This window comes from Gossypium hirsutum, chromosome D12 (genome assembly GCF_007990345.1).
Source record: "Gossypium hirsutum isolate 1008001.06 chromosome D12, Gossypium_hirsutum_v2.1, whole genome shotgun sequence".
NCBI classification, from domain to species: domain Eukaryota; kingdom Viridiplantae; phylum Streptophyta; class Magnoliopsida; order Malvales; family Malvaceae; genus Gossypium; species Gossypium hirsutum.
Genome location: NC_053448.1, coordinates 13,418,607 through 13,438,346, shown reverse-complemented (window position 1 = coordinate 13,438,346; position 19,740 = coordinate 13,418,607). Strand labels below are relative to the sequence as shown.

General features: G+C 33.4%; 1 protein-coding gene across 1 annotated transcript; it reads left to right on the top strand.

Annotated features, from left to right (window-relative positions):
• The first annotated feature begins 13,129 nt into the window (after positions 1–13,129).
• On the top strand, positions 13,130–15,940 carry LOC107945306 (pentatricopeptide repeat-containing protein At4g37170). The gene has a single exon (XM_016879264.2). It carries the CDS (start codon positions 13,232–13,234, stop codon positions 15,284–15,286), a length of 2,055 nt encoding a protein of 684 aa, XP_016734753.2. The 5' UTR covers positions 13,130–13,231; the 3' UTR covers positions 15,287–15,940.
• Positions 15,941–19,740: the final 3,800 nt, after the last annotated feature.

Below are 19,740 nucleotides of genomic sequence, written 5' to 3'. Positions count from 1 at the left end.
CTCATGACAAGGTATAGAAAAGGAGGCGTGATAAATACAAGTCAATGTAGAGATTTGTGGAGTGTGTATCACATTTATCGGATGTTTTGTAGGCACTTATCGGAGATAGATGCATGCTGTCACGACGAGGAAATATGTGACATTGTGACATCACGATGTCAGGACGGGGCGACGATCTCTTAAGGTAGGAGCAGGGGAGACGTCACAACGAGAAGAGTTGCGACAATATCTCACCTAATGTAGTTGCGTTTTAGACTCTTAGTAGGACTTCTTCTCCTATTTGGACTCTAATTACTTGAAGGTTATTTTAGTATGATTAGACTTCTAATCTTAACCTATTTAAAGGGCATTTGTAACCCTGATTTAGATATGCCAACCAGCAAGGGTTTTTTTAGGGCGACAAGATTTAGTCGCATATGAGTTTTGGTGAGAGTTTCGTGGTAACTATGGAGAGAATTTTGTTCCCGAGTTAGGACTTTGTTTTCAGGGTTTGGGTTTGTATATTTAGTGCATTTAGGTTTATTTTTTCCATATTGTACTCTCGTTTATTTACTCATTTAATGAAAAGCCGAAGCCTCCTTTACCAGTGGTTTTTATCCTCTTTGGAGGAGTTTTCCACATAAATTATTTGTGCGCCTAATTTTCTTCTATTTTTCGTTCTTATTTCATTTTTTATACAGGTCGATCCCCAACAGGTTCATTTACTTGAAGTGGTTCCCAAGAGTTGGTTTGTGTTGGATCTGATGCCTTAAGTGTAGTATTTTTGTCTAAGAACACTTGTAATTTTTTGAACAGATTGGTTAATAAAATTATTCATGAGTTACATTAATTCTTTTTATTATTGTCCTCAAATGGTTTTTGCACTCAAAACAAAATGGAAACAATTATTGCCACTAGTTGTCTACTGTTTAACTAATACTAAGCGGTATTACGTGGTTAGATCGTAATACAAAAAGACAGCTTGTATTAGTAGACGAACCTAAATATGTCCTTAGTCTAATTGGAAATGAGCAAAACAATTGAAAGATTAATATGTTGTTTATCAAGTCCAACTGGGGAGATTGTCTTAGGTATCAGAACGGATGACTCCTAGAAGATAGAGACATAAATGTGACTGACAGTATATCGGATAAGACCCAAGTAGAATAGATCATGAATCCATTTATGGATTTATTTACTTGTGACATTCATAGTGTGGCATATCTAAATCTTGAATGGATGACTGACTATGTATATGTGACTCGTACACTTTGATGTAAGTAAAAGCCCGAGTTCAAATAGATAAGGAACTGAAAGTAGGTGTGTAGGGTGTATGACTTCTGTAGTATATAGCGTCATTCACAACTATGGAATTCATAGCCCGAAACATGTGTAAATGATATCCTCCAATTGGCATTACATGGTTGATGAAAAGTAAAAGTGGTTACGGTCATTCGTCTTTGTGATGAATGACTTGATTACTATTTGATAGTAATTGACTTTTCATGAAGGAATATGTAATACTTACCATGAGATAAAATATGATCATATTAGGAGAACTAATATTATCCCAAAGAGATCAATGATATCCTATGAGGGTAACACACTTATGACTATGTCATTGGACGAGCACTGAGTAATTGCTTTGTAATGGTATGTCGTTAGGAGAGAGCTCAGTCATGATACTATAGTGGAATGACTTTGTGACTAAATGAGTTTATAATTAATAGGAAAAGCCGAAACTTAATTATAAATCATTTGAGCCCTAATTACATGTCTAATTGGTCACTCTGCTAGCTTGTTGAAACCAGAAATGAATTGTGAGTTTGAATAGAAATGAACAAAATGAATAGGAAAAGAGAAATGAAAAAAATTCAAGAAAAATTATGGTTTTTTTCCGAAATGAAAAAATTGAATCATCTGGAAATGAATGTAGGTTTCCAAAAATTGAAATGGAAATAGAAATGATCCATTTGCAATTCTATATGGATTACTTAAAAATAATCGAAAGAACTAGTTAATGTTTTTGAATTGTTTTGAAGCCCAAAAATAAAAATAAACCATTAGTCACAGTGATCATGTTGAGTTATGAAATATTGAACATATTTTCTTGAAATCTTACTATGGGTAAAATCGTCAAAATTTTACTAGGGGTAAAATAGGAATAAAAAATTGTTTAATATAGAATATTAAATTTTATTTTGGGAAATAAAAAAACCAAATTGGATTGGATCACATTACAAAGTATTGGGTCAAGAGGCCCAAGAAGTACTCGTAATTGGACCCGATGTGAGAGAGGCTCGAATCCCCATCATAATACATATGAAGGGAAGCACACCCTATTAGCTCTTCTCTCTTTACTAGTTAGATTAGGAAGTTTTTTTCTATTTGAAATAAACATCTATAATTCAACAAGGGTTCTACATTCTTTTCTTATAAATTAGATGGCATCGGTAGGGCATAACATACAACTTTGAGAAATTGTTACTCTGTTGAAAAATATAGAGAATTTATTCTCAACTAGCAGATATATTTTTCAAGAATAACAATTCTACCGATTTTTATTAAAGAAGAGAGCATTTCTGTTTCACCCCAAATAAAAGAGAGAAAACTTCTTCTAGTTTTGTGTTTCGGTTCAATTGATTCGAGCCCATAGTCGAAGCTGTTCGTGGCACGAGAATAGCGGAGAATACCGTTTGGTTGAAAGTTGCATAACATCAAGGATTCGTTTATCTGAAAACACATGTACGATTTCGGTATAAGGTTTATTGCTATAAATATCATAAACTAGGTTGGTTTTCAAAATTTTAATTTTCTACTGTGTAAGAAAACTGTTTTCAAACCGAATTTTTTCCAACAGATTGCTTGCTATTAAGTGCACCCATATTTTCTACTTGGATATCTCTTTCTTGTAAGTGTTCCCCAAAAATCAAACGAAGAAGGCTAGGAGTAATGAGAAGAGGAGCGGGACCTAGAGGAACCAAAAAACCAAATTCACAAAATTGTTAATAGAAAACCTAATAAAAACAAAAAAGTGAAGACGAAGAAGAAGAGAGTGAAGAAAAAGAATGTAACACCCTCAATTCGATGGGCCGACCGACAAACTGTGGTGTTATCGAAAGGACAACCAAACTTGAGAAAAATAGTATTTTAAGATTTCATTTCAGAGGTTTTGCTAAAAGAAGGGGTAACAATCAAATAACTAAAAGAATGTTAGTCGAGCAACAAATTCAAATTATAACCAAAAGAAATAAAAAAAATTGTAATGACTTTTTCAAGAAGGAAGCTTGAGGTTTTTGGCATTTTTGAGATTAAAAGAAAGAATAACAAACAGTTTAACGATATTGGCGAATACAAGTATTATACTTCTCTTTGTCTTTTGGCGTAATAAAATGAAAAGGCAAGAATTATTCACAAGATAGTTTGAAATATGGCATAATGCCAAATCATATTCATCTTCATAATATTTGAATAAAGGTGCTAATCAAATGAATTCAATTAAACCCAAGATATACATGAAATAAACAAATATGAGAACTGCCCAATATGTACATGTTATAGAAGAAACAAAGGAAAGCTCATAAAAACGGTGACAACTTGGCTAAGTCTCTTTATGAACGCAAATGACCTTAAACCTAAAAAAAACAGAGGAAACAAAGTAAGTTCAAATAAACTTTGTGAGTTCAAAAAAAATAGAAACCTTTCAACCTAAGGGTTCCCAAAGCACAACAGTATAGGTTGTTAAAACAATTTTTTTTACAAAAAGGGTCGACTTTGATTTTACAAATGAAAACGAACATGGGAGTCGCCACCAATCCTTTTTATTAGGTGTGATCGGATCATCTTGTGATTTAATCTTTTTAATAAAAGATTTGATTTACTAAAACAACAATTTTCGGTCTACAAAAATCCAGGAAATGGGTTCGGGAGTTGGTTACCTACGATGAAGCATTAGCACCCTCGTAACGCTCAAAATTGGTACCTAATTGATTAATTAATGTCTTAGTGTCAAAAATTGAAAACTTTGAAAAGATTTAAAATACGATCCTTTGTTAAAATATCGCTTAATTGAAAAAAATTTAGAAAATAGCATATTTCACGTCAATCGAGAAAAAGAATTATATCTCGTGAGTTAGGATACAATGTCTTAAATCCTTGAAACGAGAATAAACACCAAAATTTTTATTTATTTTAAAAGATATTTGATTATCTCAGTTTTAGAAAAGAAATCATATTTCGTAAGTTAGAATACGATCTTTTTTAATTCTCAAGATTATTTAAAAACTTATGTTTAAAAAGGTTCGTGTATTCGAATTTATCGAGAAAATCGAAACCCCGTAAGTTAGGGAACGAATTTTCAAATATCAAAATACGACATATCGCTTATTTAAAAAACTTATGTATTGGGTAATGATTAATGTAACACGAATTGTTAGAAATAAAGTACGGTGTTGATATGCATGGCAGAATAACAATAAATGCGTTAATGTGAGCGATAATATAAAGAACGAAAATAAAATAAAATAAACGAGCCAAAAATAAAAAGACAAATAATAAGGATAACAAACTAAAAATTTGAAGCTAAAGACCTAATATTAAATGAATAAGTAAATATTGTATAAAACAATTTAAGAATAATAATGATGATGATGATGATGATATTAAAAATAATATAATAATAAAAATATAAAGTTTTAAATTATATAAGATGATATAAATAAATGACATGATATAATAAAATAAATGTATTTAAAATATTTAGGTAAATAAATAAATAATATAATAGAAATAATAATGCGAAACTAATTTATTTAATGATATGGTAATGATAAAAAATAAATAAATAAAAAGGAAAATAATAATAGTAATAATAATAGTAAAATAATTAATTTTAATAATAAAATAGCAAAAATAACAAAAAGGGACTAAATTGAATTTTAAAATAGAAATTTGGGGCACATCAGAAAATAATAAAAAGAAAAGGACCAAGTTGAACGAGCGAATAACAAGGAGGGACCAAATGGGCAATAATCCCCACCCTCCAAAACGTGCAGTTTCAGAGTGGACCAATTTGTAAATCAAAATAAATTATAGGGTGCATTAAAAAATGAAAGAAACTTGATTGCAAACCATACAAAAATTAGAAGGGCTAAAAGCGCAAATAGCCCATTAATAAAAAACATGCAGATCCTCCTAGGCGGGTCGGGTCATACGCGGGTTGTCGTCAAAACGACACCGTTTAGCGTCTGGGGGGTAATCCAAACGACGCCATTTTGATAAGTTATCTAAGCCCTATTTTTTTACTAAAAATTTAATTTAACCCTTCATTTTAAAAAAAAAAAACTTTAAAAACCTTTCAAGCTCTCTCCCATCTTTCCAAAATCTGGCCATGGCTCTGGCCGTTGGCCACCGTGGCGGCCGTCGGTCGCCGCGATGGCGCCTCCGTCCACGGTGGCCGGAGAGCACCAAAAAAACCCGTTTAAAGCCCGTCTCACGTGGAGCATGGATCCAAGGCCAAAACCCCCGAAAACCCAGCGTGGCCTTCGACGGCAAGTAGATCGACCGACTTAGGCAAGTTTCCTTTCCTTTCTATGCTTTCGTATGTAAAAAAAAATAAAAAAATAAATACAAGAACTTAAGAGTAAAAAAATAAAAAATAAAAATCACCTTAAATTTTTAATCTGTTTCTTTTTGGATCTTTTTTTTTGTGTTCGAAATCTAGTGTTTTTGTATTGATTGTATGTCCCCCCAAAAAATACATTGATGAATCATGGCTTTTATAGCCGAAAAATACAACGTTTTTTGCTGCTTTTTTTTCTCTGTGTCTGTTGTGCTTTTTGTCCTATCTACAGGTACTAGGCGCGTGGAAGATGGCGTACGGCGGTGGTGGCGTGCGTGGTGGCAGCTAGAGGCGGCGGCTGAAGAGGGTTAGGGGCTAGGGTTTATTTTTTTGCTGAAAATAGTTTATGTTGTTGGGCTTGTAATTTTTGGGCTAGGGTTTCTGATTTAGGCTTGTATTGGGTTAAGGTCTTGGGTTTTAATTTGTAAATGGACTGTTTAATTTTTTTTATTTTTTGTATGGTCTTGGGCCCAAGCGAAATTGGCCTATTACACAGGTTATCAAAAAAGATAGGTACAAATATAAGCCTACAATTAGGTCTGTTGAACATAAACAAACAAGCCTGCACTCACACTACACATTGGTGGAGATATTGAATACATATCCGCACACGCAACAATCAGCGGATAACTGATACTTATACACAATAGGAGAACTGAAGATCATAATCTACGCCAGAGCATTTCATGTGTTCCTTTAGTTTGCATAATCCTTCAAAGCGCACAGACACATAGTCTCACTAATTTACGATTCACCTTGTAAACGGCTCAGTCCACGCCCCAATTCACCTAAAGTGAAAATTCACATTCTGATGCAAGTCACAACAGAAGCATGTTCCACAGCGGATTCATTTTGTTTCAACAAAACATTCTGCAGACAGATGCTATCTCATCTGAGAATAGTTCATTTACTGGTATCCTACCCAAAACTATCTCTTATTACTACCATACATAGTCTCTAACACTTCATTGTCTACTCACATAATGTAGCTCATAGAGAAGGTTTGCACACTAGCACAAATCGCACAAATGTTAATAATACAATATGCCTATGCATTAAAAATATAACCTACAGACAATTATAGCCATGTCTAAGTACATTCACATTCAGGTACATGCCTCCATAAATTATAACCCTTTTGCGGATACTAACTTCAATCTAAATACCATTCAATAAAACAGTTCACTGAAAAACGTTTACACAATTGAGACGGTTACATGCAAGCCTCTTATAGACGTTTGGACATCCTTCCTTGAGTTAGCTTCTGATCCAAAATACGCTCTAAAAAGCCAGTGTTTCATATTCACAATAATTCTCCATTAAGCCAGTATTTCATATCCAACCTAATCTCCTCAAATCCTCTTTGTTAATTCAAACACTTACATGTTCCCTCACAAAGCCAGGGCATTCACTAGTCACAGTTTGCATTAACATGATCTACCAGAGGTAAATCTCATATCATATCATAATCTTCAATCATTTCTCCTATCACATTCACAATTAACAATTTACCTCCACAACCCCCTCTTCCACTAATCCAGATACAGAGCTTGTGCTCCAAGGAAAGAGTTTCCATTCAGTCATTCATGCATATTTGATCTTTATTCTTATTATCGTCATTTCAGTTTGTTAACACCACATGCACATCTTATAATGCCCACACATTCCACATGGATACAACAACAACACTCAAACAATCAATTACGTGAGATGGCAACTCTACTATCTATCAATACAATTAAATCGTGAAGGATGGCTTCACACAACCCTAATAACACACAAACACAATCAGACCTTTTACTTGGACATGCAACAACATTAAAATAGTTCTTTATCTCATCAAGCAAGAGGGGAAAGTAACTCACCTGGTGAATCTTCTTAGGGAGCTCCAGTCCACACATGGTTCTTTCCACAACCACACAGGTTAACATCTCTATCCTCAAACAAATAGAACAAGGAAAAACGGAGAAAGGAAAACTAAGCTCCTCATCCCTTTCCTCCACGATATATATAGGAAACATAACACAAACAAAACAACAATTTTGGCCACCTACCAATCAGAAAACAAACACACAAAAATTTATTAATCACACACGATTCCACTAATCAAGCACCATTAACGAGGTTTTACAGGTTTCATGCACCATGACACATTCCAGTTTAAAACTTGACACGTATCCAATATGTGTCCACCACCGAGAAGGGTTCCTTTAAGAACAGATAGTCCGCCACAAAAGGCTCACCACAAACGTGTCCGCTAATGGAAGAGTTTGCCAAAACAGAATGTGTGACACCCCTAATTTGACCCTAGTCAGAAAGCGGTTTCGGGACCGCTAAACCGAGTAACCAAATTATTTGAACATGATATTTATTGTCTAAAATAAATGTGTGAAAATTTTAAGCTTCGATTTAGTAAATTTCATGTGAATTTAGTCAATAGGACTTATGTGTGACATTTTTGAAATGTGATAGATCAAAACATAAGGACCTATTAGTGCATGTTGAAAAAGGGGGACTTGCATGTCAATTTTCCCCCATCTAGTAGTGGCCGGCCATGACATTAGGATGGACAAAGGGTGATGGGCAAAACATGTCATAGACATGTTGTGTTGGTGCATCATGGGAGGAAACAATAAAATAAAAAGCATGGGCAATAAAATATTAGTGTTAGTAGGATGAGAAACAAAAAAAAGAAAGGATATGTGTGATTGTCCCCCCCCCTTGCCGTGAGTTGAAGGAAAGAAAAACAAAAAAAAGTGTTCATCCTTTGGTTCATCCTTGGCCGAAAATTTTAAGGAGGAAGGAAGAAGAAAGATTGAAGAGGTTCGGCCATGCATGTAACTAGGCTAAGGTATGTTTGATGATGTTCCATGAGATGCATGCATGTTTTAGTTGTTAGCTTGAGTTCTACCTAGCCCATGGTCTAAATCTTGCTATGTGATGGAAATGACACTCGGCCATGGATGCATCATTCTTGCTTGGTGTTGATGTTGTGTTGGTGAGATATCAAGTTATTTTTGTGACCAAGTTGAGATTTGAATTTTTGGAATGAGTAAGGTTTTCGGTTATGTTGTTTTGTATGAGTAATGGATTGTTGAGTTCATGCTATTATGAATAAAATTGATTAAGAGAGGCTTGAGATAATTAAATATGCATGTTGGTGGTAAGATGAGCATTCGGTTTTTATCATGGAAGCATAGGAAGCTTGTTAAAGTTGAATTTTAGAAAAGTTAAATGTGTGTGTGCTTGTGCTAGTGTCGAATGTGCCTAGGGTGATTTAGCATTGAGTTTGGTGTTATATGAATTGAGTTTTATGGTTTTGGATTTTTAAGTGTTGTTAAATACTTTGAATAATATATATATGTGGCTTTGAAATGTGAAACTCGGCCAAGTGGTTATAAGCATGATTTTAGAGATTCAATGATATTCGGCCGATTTGAATAATTCATGGCACCCCAAGCAAATTAGTTTTAGATGTTAATAAATATTGAAATTATTTAAAAGCATATTACCGAATGTGATTTTAGTCAATGATTCGGTTATGAGTGCTGATTTATTTTATAATTAGCCGAATGTGTATATGTATACTATGAGGTGGTTTAGCTTAAAGAAAATTAAGGTGCTCGGAAGGTGATTGTCGTGGATAGTTTAAGTAATGAAATTTAATTTCTGTTATGTAAAGTGATGACATTGCTGTTTGCAAATTTGAAGTTAAAAATTGTTGATTGAGCATCAAGAGCTTATGGAAACAAAGTCGGATCGTGGAAAAGGGAAATTGGTCGAATAGTCGGAATTGACGTACATTAGCGATCGAGGTAAGTTTTAAGTATTAAAGCCTATAATGTGATTGAGTATGATATGTTAAGCACATATTAAAAGAATCATAACTCTATTGTAAATTTTTATGCATATAGCCTAATGGCTATTATGAAGTATAGGTAAGTTATTGATATGATATGTTGCCAAATGGATATGATATTATGAAGTGCTAAAAGGATATGTCAGAAGAGTAAAATTGTGATAAACCTGCTCAGGACAGCAGCAGTAACATGAATTTAGAAAATCACCATAAATTGTTGGAGTTGAATGGGAGGCTGAATAAATTATGAAATTAAAGCTTAATGAGTCTAGTTTCTTATAAAAGAAACCGTGTAAGAAAATTTATTTCCAATAATGAGATATTTAAAGTTGTGTGAGACAGTGCAGAATGACACTGTAATCCTCTGTTCCGTTTTTAGAAAATCATTATAAATTGTACAAAAATGGTTATAAGATAAAATTTATATGCTTAGACTCCTTAATGAGTCTAGTTTCAAATGAAATCAAATACAACACATTTTGAATTCTGTAAAATGAGAAATCTGATTCGTAGTGAAGAGTGGTCAGATTAGTCAAACAGTGAAATAGGGGAAACTTTAAGAAAAATCTGGTATTGATTGGCCAAACCTAAAATTCTGGAAATTTTATGGATGGAAGATATATGAGTCTATATTCAGGAAAAATTAACGGAAAGTGATTTGGAGTTTTGTAGCTCCAGTTATAAATGATTTAGTGACTATTGCTCAGGAAAAACAGCTTGTGCTGAATTTGAGATTGTGTTGTAAACCTTGATAAACTTGTTCTAGTTGCTCATAAGCTATTGATTAAACCCATACGTGAATTCTAAATTGTGATATTGGAAAATGATAGATGTAGATTCAGCCAAGACAGTGTATATATGTGATAAGGCCTAATAGCCGATGTGATGAATGTGAAAGTGTATATATGTGATAAGGCCTAATGGCCGATGTGATGAATGTGAAAGTGTATATATGTGATAAGGCCTAATGTCCGATGTGATGAATGTGAAAGTGTATATATATGTGATAAGGCCTAATGGCCGATGTGATGAATGTGAAAGTGTATATGTGTGATAAGGCCTAATGGCCGATGTGATGAATGTGAAAGTGTATATATGTGATAAGGCCTAATGGCCGATGTGATGAATGTGAAAGTGTATATATGTGATAAGGCCTAATAGCCGATGTGATGAATGTGAAAGTGTATATATGTAATAAGGCCTAATGGCCGATGTGATGAATGTGAACGTGTATATATGTGATAAGGCCTAATGGCCGATGTGATGAATGTGAAAGTGTATATATGTGACAGGGCCGAGTGGCCAACGTGATGGATGTGAAAGTGCATAAATGTGATAAGTCCCGAAGGGCATTTGTGTCAGTACTATATTCGGGTTAAAACCCCGCAGGCTTTATGCGAGAATATTATCCCTGATTAATGTCCGTAAGCTTCGTGCTCGTACTATATCCGAGCTCTAAAGACCCGATGACTACGTGTGGGAATTTTGTCCGGGTAAGACCCGATAACTTCGTGTGGAGATTATGTCCGGGTAAGACTTCGTAATAAGAATTGCTTATAAATATATTCAATGCGAAAGGTTAAACAGGTATGTACTCCAAGTTTATATGTGAGCTTGATTTGCACTAAATCATAAGGTAGTTATGTGATGCATACGAGAGCAATCTATGAGACTATTCCTATGATTATGTGACATCGGATCAGTGTGAGAGGTGATGTGAAATCATACGATATATCTATGTCACATGAGCTCACTTTTATGTGAAAGTTTATCTGCCTATTGTATATGATGAGATGTGCATATTCGGTAAAGGGATGGTATGCCCGAAGGAAGAGTGAAATAAAAATACGAACAACTATGTTATAATTTGATTGTTATCTGTTGACACTGCTTAAAACTTACTAAGCATTGTAATGCTTACTCCGTTTACTCTGTTTCCTCTGTTTTATAGATCTCATTGCGAAGCTACAGGCTCGGGGATCATCAGCAACTAGTCACACTATCACTATCCACTGTTTGGTACTGCTATGTTTTGGATTATCTTATGGCATGTATAAAATAGACTAGTGGCGGAAGAATATTTTGGTTAATGTATATAGCCATGCGAAAATGGCTTATATATGTTTGAGCATAATGTTATAATCATTTGGTATGGAATGGTTAATCACTATCATAATTTGCGCTATTTATGCTAAAAGGGCTAGTTGAATCATGGAAACTATGAAATAGGTAAAGTCTACCTTAAAGGCAGATGCTGGCAGCAGCAGTGATGTAGATTTGGAAAATCACTAAAAATAGTAGGATTGGAATTAAATAATGAATAAATTATGTAAATGAACCTTGATGAATCTATTTTCATAGGAAAGTAACGAAACGATCATATGGACAGTATGTTAAGAGATATTCAGGTTCTCGTGAGACAGGGCCAGAACGGTTTCTGGATTCCGTGTTCCGACTTTGGAAATTCATTATAAATTAACCAGAGATAATTAGGAGTCATGCCATATATTTATAGATTCCTCTCTGAGTTTGGTTTCTATAGAAACAAACGGCATCAGTATTGAAGCTCTGTGCAGGGAGATATCCAAGTCGTAATGCGCAAAGGTCAGTGTAGTCGATCCCTGTAACATGGGAGACTTTGACTAATAAACTGTACTAATTGGCCCGACCAAAAATTCTAGAAAAAAATATGTAGATGGGCATATGAGTCTAGTTTCAGGGAAAAATTACGAAACTGATTTTCGAGTTGTGAAACTCAAGATATGATTTTTAAGGTGACAGTGTCGCAGTTAGCCAACTGCCTGGAAAATTTTAAAATCGACTGCGATAGTAAGCGAATTTAGTCTGTGAACCCCTCGTGTCCGACTCCGGCAACGGTCTCGGGTACGGGGTGTTACAGAATGGGAGTTCGCAAGACGGCGAAACACTACGAAACAATTCGCCCGAGGTGAAGTGACAAAAAAAATCATTCCAACGTGAGAATTAACCTTAGCTCACGGGCAAAAAATCCTTGCCGATCCAACTTGAACAGTCTTTCAAAATACAGGTCCGCCAAACCGAGATGTGACAAAGAAGAAGGTGAAAATTGTTGACGCTCAATCAACTTTTCATTATGGAGATAACCATTTTGAACTTTTTTAATAATAATGATTAAACTGATAAAAATATATTGAGAATTACAAAAATAAAAAACGATATCATTTTAGACTGATTAATAGCTTACCTTTTTTTATTGATTACTTATACTTATTTAAGAACTAACCAATAATAACAAGGAATATTTGTAAAATATTATAGAAGAAATAACCCAAAAAATATGACATGCTAGCTATTAGATAAAATTGTATAGGACATTTATTTTTCTTGTTAATTTTATTAGTAATCATGTTGCGGATACTTTTTGAGACTAATATATCACATACGATAATTTAATTTTAAATATGTTACTTATTTAGAAAAGTTTTTTCTCAAATAATTTTTATGTTTATTAATATTATTTTTTAAATTTAAAAATATATATTTTTGGAGTTACAATTATACTCAGTCACCTAAATACATTCAAAAAGTTATAACAATCATTTGGATTGGGTTTTCTTGGTCAGGCTTGTTGAACCTGCTTTGGCCCAATTTTTTTATTTATTTTTTATTTTTTTGTTCAACTGCTTTGGATGAAATTCAGTGACGTTGACATGATAGCTTTCATCCACATATAAAATTATTGATTTTCAGATTTCATCACCAAATCACATTATACAACCCAATCTTCTGCAACTATGAGATCAATAATTTCCAGAATTTCCCATTGTTCATCTTTGATTCACCAAAACAGAGTAATGATTTCTTCTTCCTTTTCTTCTCAAACCCAGACTCATATACCTGCCCCTCGAAGAACGTCTATCAAACTAAACACCACAGACAATCGCATAACCCAATTACACAATTTATGTAACCAAAAACGCTTAAAAGAAGCCATTCAAATCCTCAATCAAATTGAAAGACCTCCAGCTTCTGTTTACTCAACTCTCATTCAGCTTTGCTGCCAAAACAGAGCTCTTAACGAGGGCAAAACTGTGCACAAACGCATGAGATACTCTGGGTTTTTACCCGGGATAGTTATAAGTAATCGTCTTTTGGATATGTATGCAAAATGCGGGAGTTTGTCTGATGCTCAGAAGGTTTTCGATGAAATGAGTGAAAAGGACTTGTGTTCTTGGAATACTTTGATATCAGGTTATACTAAACTGGGGATGCTTAAGGAAGCAAAGAAGTTGTTTGATGAAATGCCTGAAAGAGATAATTTCTCATGGACTGCGATGATTTCGGGCTATGTTCGTTTTGATAAGCCTAAGGAAGCTTTAGAGCTTTACAGGATGCAGGAAATGAGCTTGCTGTCAAAGTTGAACAAATTTACTGTGTCCAGCGTGTTAGCTGCTTCTGCCGCTATGGGTTGCTTAATTATAGGTAAAGAGATTCATGGTCGTATAACGCGAGCTCGGTTGGATTTTGATGACGTTGTTTGGAGTGCTTTAATGGATATGTATGGGAAATGTGGGAGCATAGATGAAGCAAGGTCAGTTTTCGACAAATTGGTGGATAGAGATATTGTTGCCTGGACTGCGATGATTGATAGGTATTTTAAGGACGGTAGGCGGGAAGAAGGGTTTGAATTGTTTCGGCAGTTAATGAAATCGGGGATATGGCCTAACGAGTTTACCTTTGCTGGTGTTCTGAATGCGTGTGCTGCTGCTGCAGCTGAGGAGATAGGCAAGCAGGTTCATGGATACATGACAAGGGTTTATTTCAATCCTTTGTCTTTCGCTGCTAGTGCTCTTGTTCATATGTACTCCAAGTGTGGAATTGTTGAGAATGGAAAAAGGGTGTTTAATGGGATGCCTCAACCTGATTTAGTTTCATGGACTTCTTTGATCACTGGATATGCTCAGAATGGCCAGCCTGACGAGGCTTTGGAGTACTTCGAGTTGTTACTGAAATCAAATACGAAACCTGATCACATTACTTTTGTCGGGGTTCTTTCTGCTTGTACACATGCTGGATTGGTTGATAAAGGGCTAGAATATTTCCACTCAATAAAGGACATACATGGATTAACTCATACTGCTGATCATTATGCTTGTATAATTGACTTATTAGCTCGATCTGGCCGATTTCTGGAAGCTGAGAATATCATTAGTAAGATGCCCATGAAACCTGATAAGTTTCTGTGGGCTTCCTTACTTGGCGGTTGTAGAATTCATGGTAACCTTGAATTGGCCGAAAAAGCTGCTAAAGCATTGTTTGAGATAGAGCCAGAAAATCCAGCGACCTATGTTACTATGGCCAACATATATGCCACTGCTGGTAGGTGGGATGAGGTCGCCAAAATTAGAAGGTCAATGGATGACAAGGGAGTGGTAAAGAAACCAGGTTTGAGCTGGATTGAGGTGAAGAGAGAGATACATGTTTTCTTAGTGGGAGATACTTCTCACCCAAAATCCAAGGAAATACATGAGTTCTTAGGGAAGCTTTCTAAGCGAATGAGGGAAGAAGGGTATGTCCCTGACACCAATTTTGTGCTGCATGATGTGGAGGAGGAGCAGAAGGAGCAAAACCTCTCATACCACGGTGAGAAGTTAGCTGTTGCATTTGGAATTATTTCTACTCCTCCAGGAACACCACTCAAGGTTTTCAAGAATTTGAGAACATGTGTAGATTGCCATAATGCCATTAAATATATCTCGAAGATTGTTAACAGAAAAATAACAGTAAGGGATTCAAGCCGGTTCCATTGCTTTGAAGATGGAAACTGTTCTTGTAGAGATTATTGGTGATTTTGAAAACTTAATCGAACTTTTTACCAGGCTAAAAATGCTGCTCCACTTAAAATGCAATTATTCACAGTGGAAAGTCCGTTGCATGTACAACAGAATAGAGAATATAAAGTTGTGGCCTACTGAAGCTGGTCAAGTATTCCAGCTTCAAGAAGACAAGATATGTTTGCTAAATACCTAGTTTCATCAAGTGGATATATGGTCCAGCGATAAAGCTTGTGGTGATTCGATAATGCTCGTATTTGACTGACAGAACTCAATCAAATGATTTGCTTTTATCTTTTCTTGGTACTCTGAACTGTTACAAGCCGTTTTCTATACTTAACTGTCTTGTTAACAGACCTATTATTGGGTTGAGCAGTTGAATTGGCTCTTCTAAATGTTCAAGTTCAATCTAACTTTACTTCTTGAGAGGACATTGATCTTTGTACACTTCTCTTGCATCCCAAAGTCTGAAGGATCAATGTCAGCCATTGCGCTGAAAGGGAATTTGAGGTACCTGCTGTCACCACCCTTTACGTTTCTTTATGAGTTTATGGAACCAAAGTTGTTCATACTACCAAATCTTACGATGGCACTGTAGTTTCCATCATTTGCTTGATGACAAATAGATATTTACCTGAGAGATCCCTTGAAGAAAAGGGTTCAGTTTTAGAGTTTCCTTCATATGCTTTATAACTCTTCCATAGTTCTTACTAAGGGACCTCAGCAAAGTAATGAACTTGCTATGTTGCATCGTTCAGCTAGGTCTGATAAAAGATTTAACAGAAGAATATAAAATAAGTTGCAGAAGTAGAAAGGAAATGAATTAAAAAAGAAAAAAGAGAATAACATTCTTATAGACTCGATATAATGCTTGTTTACATTTAACTAGGAAGATTTACTGTTGTGTTTACAATGAAATTAACCTTTGCATAATCATACGCACCACGTCTTACTCATTTATTTTGCTTGAATTTACGCAAAAGTTGTTTGTAAATCTTTGATAACCCCATCTAGGAATCCTCATAACTGATCTCAGATAGAGAAAGCTCCAACAGGGTAGAGACCAGACAATGTTCTTCAATTCACTAGCTGCATCAGAAACCTTATATCGACATTGATAGAAGACCCTGTGACTAGGATTTGTTGCATGAATGTTAAGATGGTTCAACTGAACTTGAACCTGTGTAGTATTCGTATATTGATCAATTGGAAATTTTACGAGGAAGAAGTTCTGAAGAGAAGCATCCACTCTCAACAGCTCTCTCCTGTATTTCCCCTTGTTGCGGCAGTTCCAGCAAACCACCTTGGAACGCTTATCAACAGTATTCATTACTTGTTTCATTTGGTCCAACAACCTGTGAAGTTGTCAGTTTGCAAGTCACTTGACTTCCTCAACTCACATATCTCCTTGATAATGGATTCAAATCTCAAATCTGTCTCACTTTCCGTTTCAATGAATCACCAGTTGTTCAATTGCAATTTCAAAAGCTATCTGTAAAGCAAATGATTCTGCCATTTTTTTTTTTTGAACTGATAGAAGCTGTTTTTATAGTGGGAGTTGGTGGATGGTGTTGAAGCTTACAAATCAACAAATCTAGAAGCCAAAGATGAGAGTGCAAGATTGAATCAACCTTGTGGACTCTGGAGAGGTGGGTTGTATTACTAATAAGTAGATTTATTTGCACACGTACTTAAGCAACAAGGAAGAAGCGATGGTGAGATGACAACCGGACTCCAGCTAAGGTTGGATAGTTGAAGGTTCATTCTTGTTTGGGTTGTTGATTTGTAAGCCTTCAATTCACGCGGTCCAGCAAAGTGATGATGGTGACGAGCGGGGTGAGTCAGTCATGTATTCTTCTCGGCTAGTTCCGTTTCGTATAAGAAACTGGCTTCGCCATTCGGGTTTCCCTGCTGGATTTCTTTTAGGGCCCTAGTGGTGGTTTACACTCTTCAGCAATTTCGGGCTATTACATTTTTTTCCAATAATAATTTACTATAGCCTACATTTCTTAAAATAATATAAAATAAAGATAAAAAAATCTCTCCTGTACTTCCTAATTTCGAAATTGAAAAAATTAGTCCCCACAAAACCAAAGCAATTTGATCTCTGTCAATTTCGAAAGTGAGCAATTAAGAACAATTAATTACAACGTTAATATTTTTCATCAATTGTACATGTTTTTTATTGGTATAATAATAAATTCCGTCTTCAAAGTTTACCTATTCAGTTAATTTGGTCCTAATTTAATAGATTTATCTCGCAACATTTGTGTAAATGTGTAAATGTTGAGGCCAAAATGGCAAAATATATAAACATCAAAGGCTAAATTTGTTATTATACTAATCAAAATCATGTACAATTGACGAAAGACATTAATGTCGCGGTTAATTGTTCTTAGTTCTTTACTTTTGAAATTCATAGAAATTAAATTACTCCAATTTTTTTGAGAGACTGATTTTGTTCAATTTTAAAATTGAGAAGAACTGAAGAGATTTTTTTACTTAACATAAAATAAAACATGATATGAAAATTTTTATATAAGTACATAATATTTTTAAGCATTCCAAAATTCAGGGTTCGAACTCTATGATTGTTATCTCTTTTCATTTGTATTTTGTACCAAATATATACACTAGTTTTATTCCAGTACAATGCATGAATTTATTATATTTTATAATTAAATTATGTTATATTAATTTTTAAAAAATTTTAAAAGGATTTGAGAATAATGTAAGTAAAATTTTGAAAATAATAAGTGAAAAATAACATATTATAAAAAACCAAATGGAAAGTAATATATTAAAAAAATAACTGAAAAGTAATATATCCAAATTAAAAATTAAAGTAATTAAAAAATAACATGTTAATAAATTAGTTATTGTAAGAAATATGTTGTTTATTTTTTATTTTAAAAAATAGAGTTTAAAAGGAATTTCAAATATTAAAGAATTAAAAGAAAATAACTTTCTACAATTCCTATGTGGTATATCTAAAATTTTGTCTACATCAGATGTAATTATTAGTTATATTAAAAAAAATAATTCAAGAATTTTGAATTTTATTATATAGTAGTCAAATATCATTAATTTACAATGCATACCAAAATATTATTGCACAAAATAACTAAGCATTAATTATCACAAGAAAAAAATTCTTTTTATAATGCTATAAGATTACTATAATATATTTTTTATTTATAATATTAGTTTGTGAATTCTATCTAAAATACTAACCTTAATATTTGGAATAAAAAAAATAATGCTAATACTTAAAAGATAACTTAGTTTTAACTTACAATAAATATAATTTGAATGCAACTAATTACATTTATAACCTAGGAAATGAATACAAATCTTATAGCAATATTCAAATAAGATTTGTATATTTTTAAATATATTATTTTAGTCAATTGAGTCTTAACTTGATTGGTATGGGCATTGTTGTCAATACAAGAGGACGTGGATTTAAGTGCGCTGAAGCGCATTATCCGCCTATTTATGAGTTATAGAGAGACTTTGGATAGTTTTAGATATTGTGTACAAAAAATATTATTTTATATTTGTTATATACTGTTAGCTTTAAAAAATATTTTATGTTCTCAATTAATGATATTTAACTACTATATTTTATACAAATGGAACATCTTTATATTATAGTATTTATATTATACCAATATATGTTCAAAGTAAATTAATGATATAATATGTTTATATAAAATAAAAAATATTTTACTTCAATATTCATGCCCATAATAGTATTTAAAAATCTTTAAATACAATATTATAGTAACGTTTTCTTGCGATTTTGACCATGATGAATAATCTATCAGAGTAATTACGGTAACAACTAAATTATTTTTTTTTTAAAAATACAATCATTCATTACATAAAAAAGTTAATTTTTTGTCGATTAAGTTTTAGTTCGACTGGTATGGGTATTGTTGTTGATGTAGGAAGACGTTGATTTGAGTGTGTTGAAACGCATTATCTTCCTATTTATAGGTTAGGGAGGGGTTATGAATAGTTCTAAGTATTATATAAAAAAGAGTAGATATGATCAAAACTTATCAAAATAATTACAGAAACAATGATTAATAGTTATTAAAAACTACAATATAATAACTAAGTTTACGTGAAAAAGTAAAAATTACGTGGATTCCTTTTTTATAGTTGTATTTATATATGTATAAAATTATCACTATTTCCTTCTATATATACATTGTTTTATATATTATATGAATTACAATAATTAAAAAAATTAACATTAAAAAGTTCAGAACATATTGATTTTTAAATATTTTAATTACTTAATTATAAATAAATATAAATGTACAATATTGATTTTCGAGTTGTTAAAATCCATTTTTAATAACATTATTCAAATAATAAATAAAAAAACATATAGAGACATAATGATGGATTAACATCCCATAGCTGATGAGGTGGAAAGTTTGTAGAAATTTATGAAA